This window comes from Leptodactylus fuscus, chromosome 3 (genome assembly GCF_031893055.1).
Source record: "Leptodactylus fuscus isolate aLepFus1 chromosome 3, aLepFus1.hap2, whole genome shotgun sequence".
Classification (NCBI taxonomy): Eukaryota; Metazoa; Chordata; class Amphibia; order Anura; family Leptodactylidae; genus Leptodactylus; species Leptodactylus fuscus.
The window spans coordinates 67095483-67110277 of NC_134267.1; the positions used below are offsets into that span (position 1 = coordinate 67095483).

Here is a 14795-nt window from a genome sequence, read left to right on the forward strand (position 1 = left end):
AAAGAAAGGAAAGAAAGGAAAGAAAGGAAAGAAAGGAAAGAAAGGAAAGAAGTCTGCTACAGCTCTGACAGATGAGAGAGAGAAACTTTCCCTGGAGGCAGACTAAAAAGCCTGAACTGCTGGGAAGAAGTGGCACTTTAGAGAGAGGCGGGTTAAATGCAGCCTAGGACCAGCAGAAGTGAGGGACTAAATTAGTTCAGCCATGCTTTAATGTATATTTAATGTCTTAGTTCTGCAAACTACATCTGAAAAAAATGACGTTTCCATTCATTCAAAGAAGAAAAAAAAAAGAATTTTACCTGTTTTTCCATTCTGTGCAGCTTTTTGTATTATATTGCAGAATTTGTATTTCTCTTTCTGAAGGTTTATGTGGCAAATACTTCGAAAATTATGTTCCTTTGCCAAACTGAAAATTTTCAACTAGAGAAGTAAAACAAAAAGATTTCATGTATTTACTAACAGAACCAGTCTTGATAAATGACAGCAAGGTACATGGTGTTCAGAGGAATCTTAGGCTCTTGGACTGGTAAAATAAACAGACACTTTAAAGGGGCTCTATCATTGGGAAAAGTCATTTTTAACTAACCACATACTTGCATAGCCTTTAGAAAGGCTATTTTACATGTACCTTTTGTATGTAAATCGCCTCAATAGTTTTTGAATGAGACTGTTTTTATTTATATGCTGATTAGACTCCAGCATGCACAGGAAGTTCTCACCAAGCACTCCTCTCCCTGCTGTGTATACAGCACAGGCTTCTGTGTGCTGACAGTGCAAGCAGGGAGGATGAGTCATCAGCAGCAGCAGCCTGTGCACACAGCAGACAGTGCACGATGAGACTTCTGCAGTGCACGCTGGAGCCTAATTAGCATATGAATAAAAAAACGTTCTCTTTCAAAAACTACTGAGGCAATTTACATACAAAAGGTATGTGTGGGCGTGGCCTGAACACGGATGTGTGCAGTCGCATCTTCTAGAGCTCCTGAACCTCCAGCAACCTTACCCTATCTGTAGTGGGTCCGAGTGTCCCATCTGCCTCCTCCAGCAATGTTACACCATCTGGGCCGCAAGGCCGCTGTCTTCACCCGAGCAGAACATCTGCTGTCCCACATTCTCAGTGAGCGCCCTCTATTGGTGTGCATGCCTGAGGAACTGGCTTATTAATTACATCATGGAAGTCGGATTTGCATATTCTTCCCATGTTCCTTTGCACAGTGGAGCGCTCATGGCACAATAAGACTCCACACACCTAATTGGTGGTCTCTCCCTATGGAGTGACGATATCCCCTCAACCAGGTTTTTCTAGTCTCACTCCTATTCTCACCGGTCTTCTTCCTGCTTCGCCTTTCGGACCTCTCTCTCCCTTTTTACTGTCTTCCCTCCGTCATTTGGTTAATGCTGCCAGGGCTTGTGCCCCAGCTCTTTGGAAGCCCATAAATCACTGACAGTTGATGGGTTGGTGGTTGGAACCCGAGATCGCCCGCTCCCTGGTTTGTTTTTTTTTCTTTCTTTCTACTTTCCTTTCTTCTTTCTTTCCCTTTTTCCCTTCACTCTTCTCCCCCTTCCTCGCCTTTATTACTATATTTTGTAACTTGATTGTTACTGATTTGTCTGCTCTCACTCAGCGGGCCCGTTTGTGCGGGTCTGGCCTTGTGGTGGTTTTGATTGTTGTTTGCTTTTATAAAAAAAAAAAATGTATGTGTGGAATAGCCTTTCTAAAGGCTATGCAAGTATGTGATTAGTTAAAAATTGACTTTTCCCAATGATAGAGCCCCTTTAATTCCTGTAAGGGACATTTTACTACTTTATTCTGGTAAGACTGCTATACAGTGGTATTTTGAAAGTGACACTAATGACATATCAATAGAAAATGCCATAAACGTCTCATCAGTGGAGCTATGACAATCAAGTGTGTGGGTGATCCAAGTTATATCAAGTTTTCAGAAAAAGGGGACAAGAAGATTGAAAAGACTGGGGCACATGCACACACCATCCATTATAATCTACAAGGTGTTACAGAAATAGACATGGAGATTAATGTTGCTTTTACTATAACATTCCAAATGCACAAAAAGCAACACAGAAATTGCAACACCAAGAAGGAAAAATTATGGAATTACAGGAATCAGTTGTTAATGATATGCAAATAATAAAAAAAGGAAGTAAATATTCACAGCATTGCAATTTATTTATGGAGTGTGAGCGCCCCGCACAGATATACACGCACTTGCAAGCCTTGGCATGCCATCAATGAGGTTATTAATGGTTGTTTGAGAAATATTATACTGTGCTGAATGTACTTGGGCACACACATTATTAAGATTGACTGCGGCAGCTCCCTTTTTAATTGCGAACCAATGATGTCGGAGATGTTCCTGCTGGGAGACAAGTCCAGAGACACTGCAGGCCATGGTAACATGTTTAGGTCATGCAGGCTACTCACAGTACCACAAGCAAAATGTGCTTTAGCATTGCCTGTTGAAAAACAGCTCCTGACACAATATGGAGACATGGCTCTACCCCACTGGTTCTACAACCAAATTGATGTAACAATGAGCAGTTAGTGTACATGAGATGAAGACTATATGGGTCCTGGCTACAATACATTGTGCCACCCCACACCATAATTCCTGGACCACTGTCTCTTCATGCCATTGCCCAAGTCATCTCCAAACCAATCTCCAGCTGTTATTGTTTCCAAGAAAAAAGCAGGACCTATCACTTTTCAGGACAGATCTCCATTCCAGTCTCTATTTCTGTCTTAGTGGATCACATAAAAACCTTTGAGAATGGTAGCATGAGGCCAAAGGAATATCTATAGCTGAACATCTGTCTCACAGCCCAATGTCCTGTGAACTCCTGATGGTTTGCTCCGAGATGGTTTGATGTCAACGCTCAAGTTGTGGCCGCCAATTTCACTTGCAAAAGAGAAAGGATCATTACATGACTAGATGATCTGTCTCTGCAGAAGTTTGCCTAAGGACACGCAATGTTGAACAGCGCTAATATCTCTGCTTTGGTCTCTCAGTTCAAGTGGAAATACCTCACACATCAACAAACAGGAGGCATTTCACACCATTTTTGAGATTTCACATGGCAAAAACCTTTGCTTTTAATCTGTCCTTTATGCCCCTCCCACACGACACAGACTTGAGCTATGGGTTTGATCACTTGTACACCGTAGCAACACCTAGTAAGTCCTTGACTTGTAAAACCTTATGGCTCATCTTTTGGTACTGCAATTTCAATGTTGAGCATAGGAGAGTGCAACGTGCATGCTTGACAAACTCACTGGGATTTTTTTTTTGCCCTTTTTTATCTTTTCTAAAGGAAAAGAAAGTCATGTTCCTACTTTCCTATTAGGGTTTCCCAAAAAGTCAACATTATTTATACATCCTGACAGCCAACACACCTCTCACATAGGTTCTAGACTTACCTTTAGTCAGTCAAACGCCAGAATTGATACAGGCAGATTTAGGTCATTAAACCCCAGTTTCATAATACTGACATGGTCTAGTGGCCCAAAAGCTAATGACAGTTTCCCTTTAACTAAGCAATACCTGCAATAATGCCAAAAAGTAATTTAAAAATTCCCAAAAGTCATAATACGACAGATTACCATTCCATCTGCACAACCGGTAATAAGCTGCTTGTTTTCTGCATCAATGTACATCTTCAGAAGAGGAAATGCTGGTGACAACATAACATTATATATTACATCACAGATTTACACAAAAAAACAAATATAATTTGCATATTTACATGGTCTATAACATTTTGACAAAATTTGCATAAATTAAAAGTACAAGCCAACTTGCTATAAAATGCACAATACAAGTCGTATAAAGGCCTGAAGTAGTATCACACTTCATGTACCGTACTACTGATTTTTACAATTGATTTTGTTGAAAACTTCGGAACACATTAAATTATTTGGAACTATTAAACATTTCCTATTCAGTTCATGTTCTCCTGTTACTTTCTAAAATGAACTGCAGGTTGAAGACCTACTCTCCTCAAAACTGTTTGGCTGTGGGCCCTTGCTAAGGACAGTGTCTGCGGCCTCCCTAGTTTTCATCCTTTAACCCAGTATGGGGATATGGGCTTCACCAAGCTGTTATCTCCTGGGGTGGTGCCAGTGTTGGTGACAGTTGATCAGGAAGTTCGGGAACTATGGTGCACACCATAAGGGGTCAATCAAAAGCAAAGTCTGAATGCTGGACATGTCCATAAAATGTCACTAGACAGGGGCTGTCCAATGAAGAAGACCTGTATGCCTACAGTCTGGCAGAGATAACCTGGGTAAGGTTTACTGGACCTAGTAGGGAAGGGAGCACATGCCTTGCCTATTGGCAGATCCAGCAGCAGCATTAGGTAGTGTATGTATATAGCAGCCTAGAAAAGCAGGGAATGGAGAGTGTGCAAAAAAGGTAACCTGGAAATACTCAACAAATATGTTCTGCATGTACAAGTAATTGTAATTTAAGTAATTATAAAAGCACTTCAAGACGAATATATCAGTCAGAGGAAGGGGAAGTTAATACTCGGTGACAGATATAAACATCTTGGTGATAGTGTGAACACTGCAAATGTACTGGGGATCAGCAGGAGGAATCAGAGCAGAAATATAGGGATTCCCTTACCCAGTACCTCGGCACCTAGCAACATGATTGTAAGGTGTCAGAGAGCTGCAATGGTAGCTGGTGATCCTACTGAGCCACCTGGCTCTTCTATGTACTTTAAGATCAGCTATGCCTTTATGTGGAAAAATGTGGAGGGAGCTCTTACCTTACACAATACTTCATCACAAATATGGCAACCGAGGTCTGTATATGGAAATCTCTGGTGCAGACATGGGGTGGTGGGGAATGGGGTAGTGATGCTCGGCCTCCCTATCTGCTTCTCTGCTGTAATATTACCTTCTCAGAGCTGAGCTAGGTTATTTTTCACATATTCAATAGTTTGAAGTGGGAATTTAACCTTCCGTGCACCAGTCACTATAGATATCTCCAAATAGGAGACACCAGTATGGAGCAGTTCATTAGAGGGTCCCCATTACTAAAGTGTGGTATCTGAAGTCCATGGCATGGTGGCAACTTCTTCGGAAACCAGTCTCCTGTTTTTATAAGGCCATTATGTCCAAGTAATTTTCCCCTTTAGATAAAATCTTTTTTACAATGGCAAAATGACATTTCAGGCTTAAGCAATCGCCATAAGAAGGACACGTCACAGTGATCCAAGTCAAATGACTCCGCAGAGTGTATTTTACATTTGTCAAGCTATGCGCAGTGATACATGTACCCATACATTTACCCATTGTGGTGTTCAAAGAGGTATTGTCTTCTATTCAGTGTGGGAGTGTGCAGTCATTCAATTCTTTTGGTCAAGTACACCCCTTCCTTAATGATACGATAGGCCTTGTGGGTATGGGCACCCCTCAGGTTAATACTTGAGGCTGGTCAAAGATATTGTACCTACCAAATATGGGAGAAAACTGCATCGGCCCGTTTTGTTTTACACTGGGAAGACATAAGGTCACTTCTGTATACCAGTGGGTGCAACTGATAGACTTGGATCTGCCCAAATACTAACTGAGGCCCACAGTATGCAAATTCTAGGAATGTATGGGTCAACACATCACCAATATATAACAGTCCCGCTAGGGTAATGCTCAAGTAAGAATGTGCGTGTGTGTATGAGCTAGCACTGGAAAATGGATACTCATTGAACGGATTTCTCTGTTCCCCTTCTTGATGCTGTGTTACTGTGCCATTTAATTTCTTTGTTAAACAGTCAAAAATGCAAAATTAAACATTTAAAAAAATATTATATACTTCCGTTAAAGGGGGTCTGTCACCAGGAAACTCAATGCCATAGTGCCCTGCGGGACACTTAATGGTGAACACCATCATACCTTTAGATAGTCCAAAAAATGCACCATTAGTTTAGAAGTATGCAAATGAAGATCATGCACTTTTGAACCTCTTTTACATATTTCTTAAAAAAGCTTCTTTTTTTTTTATCTATCAGACTATCTAAAAATATCATGGGGCAGTGCATAATGTCCCCTACGTAATGTCCTGGTGACATACACCCTTTAAGTGGAACACTGATCAAATCAACTTTGATTCCCATCTAAGTAGTGGTTATTCATGCTTCAGTGTTAGTACCACACACGTATTCTCAGCAATCAATAAGTACCTGATATTATTCCAGACCGGTAAATCAGGTGCTGTGAGTAATAATTCCATATCTGCAAAAATAAAAATAAATATTTTGTGTCATGACTTTTTTAATAGAATATTATTGATAGTGATGATAAAACTTCAAAAATCATGTATGAAAAAGGTAAATACTTCAGATACTGAGAGATCTTACATCTATGCCAGAACTTCTACTATCATAAAGCGTTCCACATTTTCAATTAAACTCATATTTTCACAAATTAAAGGGGCTCTATCAGCAAAATCATGCTGATAGAGCCCCACATATGCAGGCATAGCCTTTAAAAAGGCTATTCAGGCACCGTAAATGTTATATTAGACTACACCCCACCCACCCCCCCCCCCACCCCCGTTTTAAAATAATACCCTAAAAAAGAATGTTATCTACTTACGGATCGTGCACGCTGGGCGGGCATTCAGGGTGTGTCTTCTTCTTCATCCCCGCCTCTTCTTCCTCCTATGTCCTCCGGTCCCGTCTTCCTCCGGCGCTCGCGAGCGGACACTGATATAAAAAAATGCCCTGGGCACTTGCGCAGTGGCATGCGGCTTCTACTACGGCTACTGCGCAGGCGCCCAGGCCATTTTTTTATATCAGTGTCCGCTCGCGAGCGCCGGAGGAAGACGGGACCGAAGGACGTCGGAGGAAGAAGAGGCGTGGATGAAGAAGACGGTGCACCCTGAATGCCCGCCCAGCGTGCACGATCCGTAAGTAGATAACATTCTTTTTTAGGGTTTTATTTTAAATGGGGGGGGGGTAGTTTAATATAACTTTTACGGTGCCTGAATAGCCTTTTTAAAGGCTATTCACGCATATGTGGGGCTCTAGCAGCATGATTTTGTTGATAGAGCCCCTTTAAGCAGAGAATCCTCCATTGCTTAGTATTTGTTATATTACCGAAAATGACCTATCTTCAGAAATGCATACAAGAAGGTCATCACTCCAAAATTCAGCTGCAGTCACGGGACCCAAGTGCTCTATCAATTCTGTAAGTATTTCTTCTCGCTGTTATTTATAAAAAAAAAAAAAAAAAAAAAAAAGCAGAAAGTTACAGCATGAAATTAATGCAAAGAAGATCAACATTACCACATCAATGTGCTTGGAGGTGACCAATATAATCCTGTATGTCGAAATCATTTTAGATCTATGGAAAATTGAAGTACAAACAAAAATAATCAGCTAAGGAAAAATAAATAAATATATAATAAATATATAGTCTGTAATAGATACCCTGTAAGGGCTAGTTCACACGGTGGAAACCTTTTCTGCCGTGTGATTTCACCACGCGGCTAGCTGCAATGAGATGTCGATGCAGTGCATCGGCATCCCGCTACTGATTAGGACCGTATGAATGGGCCTAATCGGGAGTGAATGTCACGACGCAGACGCTGCGGCAAAGTCAGCCGTGGAATCTGTGGGAAGATAGGGCATGTCGCTTCTTTTTCATGCTAGCTGAAAAAAAAATCGCTAATGGGTGTGTTAGTGATATATTTTTATTTATTGTTTTTATAATAGACCTTTGGGAACATCTGAACACTATTTTTTGGGTGGGGGAGGCTGATTTGTCCAGTAACTGTGGCTGGTATACTTAGCCCCAGTTGCAGGAGGAATATAGCCCATAATTGCCCATAACTATAGAGCTAATCTGGGTACTTTAGGACCCAGCAGCTTTTACAAGCTCTGATCCCGTCACATCACGTGACCACCAGGTTAGAGGGAAGCCGCATCATGGCGGTGCCCATTGCGGTGTATGCAGCGCTCATTGAGCGCTGTAATAAACCTTCCCTGCCTTCTCTCTGGGAGCTCCAGCTGAAGTTAGAGACGGCTCCCCGTTTCAGCATCTCCGCAATTTCGTGCCGCTGTTGAAAACTGTATGGACATACCAGTACATCCTTGCAGAACAAGGCAACCACTCTCTGGACACATATACCCAATGGGTCGTCCGGAAATGGTTAAAGGGGATTTCCGGTCAAAAAAACTTTTTTAAAAAGGGTATTTTAGTACTATTAATGGGTAAATAAGTGCACCTAAATATTTTTAGCAGTGTTTTGAGTGATTTCTGAGTTTCTCCGGGAGCTCTTGGCATCCTCTGCATTTGTTTACATGAATAGCTTCCTGCTGTCTTAGCCTACAACTACTAAACTGCTTCTTTAAAGTCACTCACCTCGGTATTAAGAATAAAGACTGTGGCACTAGCACATGCTGCCACTAGTTGTTTGTTAGGATGTATGCCCAAATGTTGAACAGTGCCTAAGAGTGTTCCGATAACCTGGCCACGAGGAAGAAGTCCTAACAATGAAAAAAATGTCAATGAGGAAAATAGAGCCATGTGTGTATGCTATTTAATATCAATTCAGATGCAATTTTACAGTGTAGTGGATTATTACTACCCACAGCACAACTAATGTCTAGAGCACAATGTAGGCAGCTATCTGACACTATTATTTTCAGTGACACTGATCTTATAAAGATTTTTTGCAAGACTTCTATAGCGATATACTTAGGACATGTGATTAAAATCAGATCCATGGGGGTCCAACAAATGACTGAAGGGGCTATGGCTTTCAGGTGAGTGCTGCAGCCTTTTCACTACCAGTCATAATGTAGTTGCTGTGTCTACTATAGCAGCTTAATCCCATTCACGTGAATGGAACAGTGTCGTAGAAGGATCATAATGTCAATCATTAAGCATAGGTTGCACTGATCACCTGAGCAAAGTTCTAAAATACCCCTTTAATAACCCTAAGAGCCCTAGTAGTGCACCTGAAAGCACTATACATCAGCTCGGCAGCCATCTGCGCACTGCCTTCTGAACTCTATAACTGTGACTGTGTTGCTGGTACAATAATTGAGCAGATGGAACTCCAATTTTAGATATGTTCAGGGTCACACTTTGAGGTTTTCAACTCATCGGAAAGGATGGTTTTGACAGTCAGGAAACTCTTAGATGCCAATGTCGCTACTGAAGGTGGCATCTAAAAGATGAAATGTATGGGATCAGAGGTATGAGGCACTGCAGCTTGTGTGGGATCACCTGCTCAACCAGAACAATCACCATGACATACATTTATGCCATGGTCTGTTAAATCCCAAAGAAAACAGAAAAACAGCTTATCATCTCAAGGCATAACAGTCATAGAGATAATTATGATGTCACAGTAACACTGAGCAATTAATCGAAAAATAATTGAAATTGAAAGTCAGCACTTTCTTGCTCACATAGATTATTTCAATTATGTGGTATCACTGCCATCTTGTCTCACGCTGCCATTGGCTAAAGGAAATGTCACTAATTGTACGCTATTCATTCAGGATTGCGTATACGTTAGAGATGAGCGAACACTATTCAAAACAGCTGTTTCGAATAGCACGCTCCCATAGAAATGAATGGATGTAGCCGGCACGCAGGAGGTTAAGCGGCCGGCTGCCGGCAAAGTCTGCCTGCCGGCCGCTTCCATTCATTTCTATGGGTGCGTGCTATTCAAAAAGGCTGATTCGAATAGTGTTCGCTCATCTCTAGTATACGTAAATAATTGAAACCAAAATTCTGTGGCATGGTGAGGCATATAAATAGGGGGTGTGGCATTTAAAAAGGGGAGTGTCCTAAAACCATCATTCATCAATCGTAATTGAGATAAAATGTTCACTTAATCGTAATTTTGATTTAGGGGAAAAGCAGTATGGCAGAACTCATGCCATACCATTCTATATTTTACAGCTACTGACCAGCTACTGAGGTAGGCTACTCCACAGATTCACAGTCCTTACAGTGAAGATGCCTTCCAATAAAGTGTACACAATACTCTATTCGTGCCTGACCTGCTTGACCAGAGTGCGCCCCCCCCATTCCTTCCTTTGGTTGTCTACCTATTGTTAGCTCTGGAAATTACACTATTTTTTTTCTCCAGAGGGAGTGCCCCCTTGTCCTTTGGGAGGATTTTACATGGAGCAGTTTTTCCCCATATTTCTTTTAAGGGCCATTTATATCTTTATTTATAGATTATAGATTCATTCATCATATCTAACCTTAAATGCCTTTTCTCCAGACTAAACAAACATAACTTCTTTAAACTCTCTTCATAACAGAGGTCCCCCATGCACCTTATCAATTTTGTCCCCTCTATTGAACCTTTTCCAGCCCAGATTAATAATTTTACATTTATCCACATTAAATCTCATTTGCCATGTGGATGCCCAAACCCACAGTCTATCCAAGTCTGCTTGTAACCTACTACTCTTATTCTTTAGACATGGACAAAAAACATTGCTTTGAATAGTGACAAAGTGGTTTGGGGCGCTCTTTCAAGGGAAACTAGCATGGGAAGGGGTTTATGGACTAGTTGCTTCCCTGATGAGTATATATTGTATTTCCAAATATTTTTGGCTAGATTTCTCCTTTAAGAAGCAAATTTAGGCGACATGCACGAGCATGGCCTGCGCTTTTGCTGCCCCATTCATAGGGACCAATAAGCACAATCTGGAATACAGACAGGAATAGAACCTGTTCTGAGTTTAGGGCATACTCCGGACTGTGAAAACACACAGTCATGGGTATGGGGTTATAGAAATAAAAGGGTCAGTGTGCTAGCCATGAAAAACACAGCTAGCACAATGACCGTGCACACATTTGTGTGCATGAGGCCTTAGTGAATGAAAATAAATATATGTTATTAAAATTCGTTCAACACTCAAAAAAACAAACATAAAAGTAACTTTATTCACCTTGATGTGCAGCTTGGGAACATTCATGTATATTCCAAATGATAACATAGTCCTGAGATGCAGAACAGGCTAAACACTGCCTCCCATCATGCTTTAGTGCAACAGCAGTGATTGGTTCATGGTGTCCTTTCAAAACTAAAGGCTGAACACAAAGACAAAAAGACTCAAAATATAGATATAAAAGCTTCAATCCATACATGATTAAAGGGATTCTATCATTAAAAAAATTGCTTTTAACCTGAAAGCACATAGAAATAGCCTTTACGGTATATTATAGGCTATCCATCTCCTACCTTTATTTTGCTGGTTCTCGCCAATGTTTTCAAATAATTCTTCTTTTTGTATGTAAGCTAATTCTGCTCAGAGCACAGCATCGTCATCCATCACAGCACCACCACTGTCTCTTCATTTGGATGCCACCATTGGATTTCTGTGCAGTCCTGTAGTTCTATGGACCACCACAAAATGGTTGACTGCGCATGCGGGGGATTTCGATTCCCAAAGTTGCTCTTGTTGACTGCTGACGCAGTGAGGAGAAAAAATCCGATGGATGCGTCAAAATGAAGAGACAGAGGCGGTGCTGCGATGGATGACAATGCTGTGCTCTGAGAATAATTGGCATAACTACAAAAAGAAGAATTATTTGAAAACGGTGGCGAGGACCAGCAAAATAAAGGTAAAAGATGAATAGCCTATAATATAAAGGCTATTTCTACATGCTAAATGTAAAAAAACTATTTTTTTGAATGATAGAATCCGTTTATCAACTAGGACAAAATGAAGCCACAAAGTAGCTCAGTTCTAAATATAGGAAATATATTTAAAAGAAAAAAATCATAGACAACCCTTTTAATTTGCCATTTCAAAGAAGCACAATTCTGCTTTCTAGCACAACAGAGTCTGATATACTCCATGTAGGTAAGAAAACTAAGACTACAACAGAAGCAACCACAAGCTTGAATAAAATTTAAATCAATTTTTAGGCCAAATTGCTCAACCTCAATTGGCCTAATTTATTATTATAAAAAAAAAGGGCCAAAAAGCCAGATTTTTCCTATTTCTCCCTCCCCCCAAAAGAAAATAAAATGCTTTTAATACATCTCATATCCCTGCAAAATATAGTATAAGGTCTCATAAAACTACATTAAAGGGGTTACCCAGCCCCAAATCAAATTTTCATACTGCTGATCATAGGTCACAGGTGATTAATAAGTGAACTGTCAGGGTCCAGCACCCGGACTCCACACAGATCATTTGCTCCAGCATCCTCCATAGACTAGAAGCTACTAATGGATGGGTGGAGCGTACAGCATCACTTCTATAAATATCAATTGGTAAAGGGATGTGTATTTATTAGTAAGCTAGAGATAAGGAACCAAAGTTGTTTTTTTTGTCGCCCAAAATTCTTATTGCAGTAATTCTTTATCATGTTATTCATAATACTCAAATGGCAGACTGGAGGGGAAATGCCTGGAAATCCAAAGTAGTAATAGAAATTTCCCCACTGTGGGACTATTAAAGGATTATCTTATCTTATCTTATGCGCTTACGACCAAAAGGAAAGAATCTTGGGGGGTGAGCACACACAGTAAAGACAAGCACCAAAAGCATAACTGATATGGAGCCACCAGCCTTTTGGAGTCTAACTGGGAAACGCTAGAATGTAATAGAGCCGAAGACTGTGTACGAGGTATAGGAAAATCCAGGGTTCCAAAAAATGCCTCTAGGTTTGAAAACTCTTATTCTGGGGCCAAAAAGCCAAACTGCACCATAAAGGCATGGTACAATTGGACATAATAGGAATTATAAGGGAAAAAACATCAGTCATCATAGTCTGGACATCCAACCAAAATGGGCGAATCAGGGAGCAATCCCAGAACATGTGGAAAAGAGACCCCGGGGCAGGCAAACACCTCCAGCAGGTAGGAGAAATGCTGGGATTTAAGGTATGGAGGAGGGCCAGAGTATGATACCAGTGAACCAGAATTTAAAATTGGATCTCACGGTAGAAAATACAGGTGGAAGATTTATTGGCGCGCGACCAGATGATCTGCCACTGAAGTTGGGAAATCTGCCTTCCTAGATCAGAGGACCAACAAGTCATATATCTGTGGATCAGGGGAGACCGACCCTCCGGAGAGGATAACAGCCTGCTCTTTTTTATGTTTGGAAGTCATGAAGAGGTCCTATAAGTGACTGACAGCTATCACTATACTCACAGTCATAGAAAAGATGCCGTCATTCACTGATATGGCCATCTATCTAACATTGGATCAAATGCATACATAAAACTGATTTCACTAGGTCCTTCCCATTTTTTCAGCGATTTTTGAGCCAAAGTTAGGAATGGCTTGAAATGGAATGGAAAATATAAAGGAAGTTCTTAGCCCAGGGGTAGGGAACCTCTGGCTCTCCAGCTGCTGTGAAACTACAACTCCCAGCATGCTCCATTCACTTCTATGGGAGTTCCCAGAACAGCAGAGCCAGTATGCATGCTGGGAGTTGTAGTTTTGCAACAGCTGGAGAGCCGTACGTTCCCTACCCCTGTCTTAGCCATTTCCCTACTGTTGAATCCACTCTTGACTTTGCATCAAAAAACCACAGCAAAATCTACAAGAAAAAAACACTGCGTTTCCAGAAAGTGGGGCCTTAGCCTTAAAGGGTTGGCCACTTTTAGACCAATATTGACAAAACAATTTACAATAAAAAGATATACAATTTTCCAATATACTTTCTGTATCAATTCCTCACAGTTTTCTAGATCTCTGCTTGCTGTCATTCATTCTGTTACTTCTAGTGGATAAAACTCAGACCATGGTCATGTGATTTACGGTCCATGGTCATGTGATGAGCACACAGGTGCCGCTCGGTATAGTCACAGCACAGTAATCAGAGATCTGCCTGCACCTGTGTGCTCATCACATGACCATGGACCGTAAATCACATGACCATGGTCAGAGTTTTATCCACTAGAAGTAACAGAATGAATGACAGCAAGCCGAAATCTAGAAAACCGTGAGCAACTGATACAGAAAGTATATTGGAAAATCGTATATCTTTTTATTGTACATTTGTTTGTCAATATTGGTCTGAAAGTGGCTAACTCCTTTAAAGCGTAATGATCCACACCTAACAACTCAGCATCAGAAAAATGGCAAAAAACACAGAAAAAACTCCGTCAAATTGGCCACAACATGTGAAAGAGATTTTTCAAATTCACTTAATATGGATATAGAGCCCTTTTGCAATTCCATAGAAAATAACAGTGTTCACCACTGATTCTTATAACCCTACCTGTTCCTGAAGTGTAGCATTGTTCCAAATGCAAAGGTTATTACCATTTAATGGAAAAGCAGAGTATTGGTGATTACATGCGAGTTGTACATGGGACAGAGGTAAGGTGGATGCTGCAGATCGAATTTCAGAAACCACACCGAGGGATCCAAAATCTTCAAAGGTAGACATTTCTCTCATCATTTTTATTAACAGAACCTGAAAAAGCACATGTAAAGACAGTACATTAAAACCTTCTTTTGAAAGAAACAGCAATATGTTAGATTATGGATTATATTAATGTAATCCAAAAGGTTTGCACATTTTAACTGCATACAATACTGAGTGCTAACTGGCAAGCAATAAAAAAATTAGTGTTCTTCTCACACTACCAATGCTAGCTCACATTGCCCTGGAAGAAGCTGATTCAATGCTAGACTTGGGTTGAGCAAATTCTGGACCACCTGGACCAACACTGGTCTCCGATCAACTTGTGCAGTTTTGATGATGAGATCATAGCAAAATTACTGAAGGTATTCTGCAGATTTCACCCTTTCCAAGCATGTTAAATGAATGTA

The 14795-nt window shown here is 40.7% G+C and overlaps 1 protein-coding gene across 1 annotated transcript in view; it reads right to left on the bottom strand.

Moving 5' to 3' along the window:
* Positions 1 to 14432, bottom strand: part of WDR27 (WD repeat domain 27) — a 225337-nt gene extending 210905 nt beyond the window's left edge. Inside the window, exons 1-7 of the mRNA XM_075267691.1 lie at positions 14239 to 14432; positions 10945 to 11086; positions 8387 to 8511; positions 7120 to 7227; positions 6202 to 6253; positions 3620 to 3690; positions 300 to 420 (exon numbers count right to left, since the gene is read on the bottom strand). Of these exons, the coding sequence (XP_075123792.1) occupies positions 300 to 420; positions 3620 to 3690; positions 6202 to 6253; positions 7120 to 7227; positions 8387 to 8511; positions 10945 to 11086; positions 14239 to 14421 (802 nt within the window). The 5' untranslated portion in view covers positions 14422 to 14432. The remainder of the gene's footprint in view (positions 1 to 299; positions 421 to 3619; positions 3691 to 6201; positions 6254 to 7119; positions 7228 to 8386; positions 8512 to 10944; positions 11087 to 14238) is intronic.
* Between the last annotated feature and the right edge of the window lie 363 nt (positions 14433 to 14795).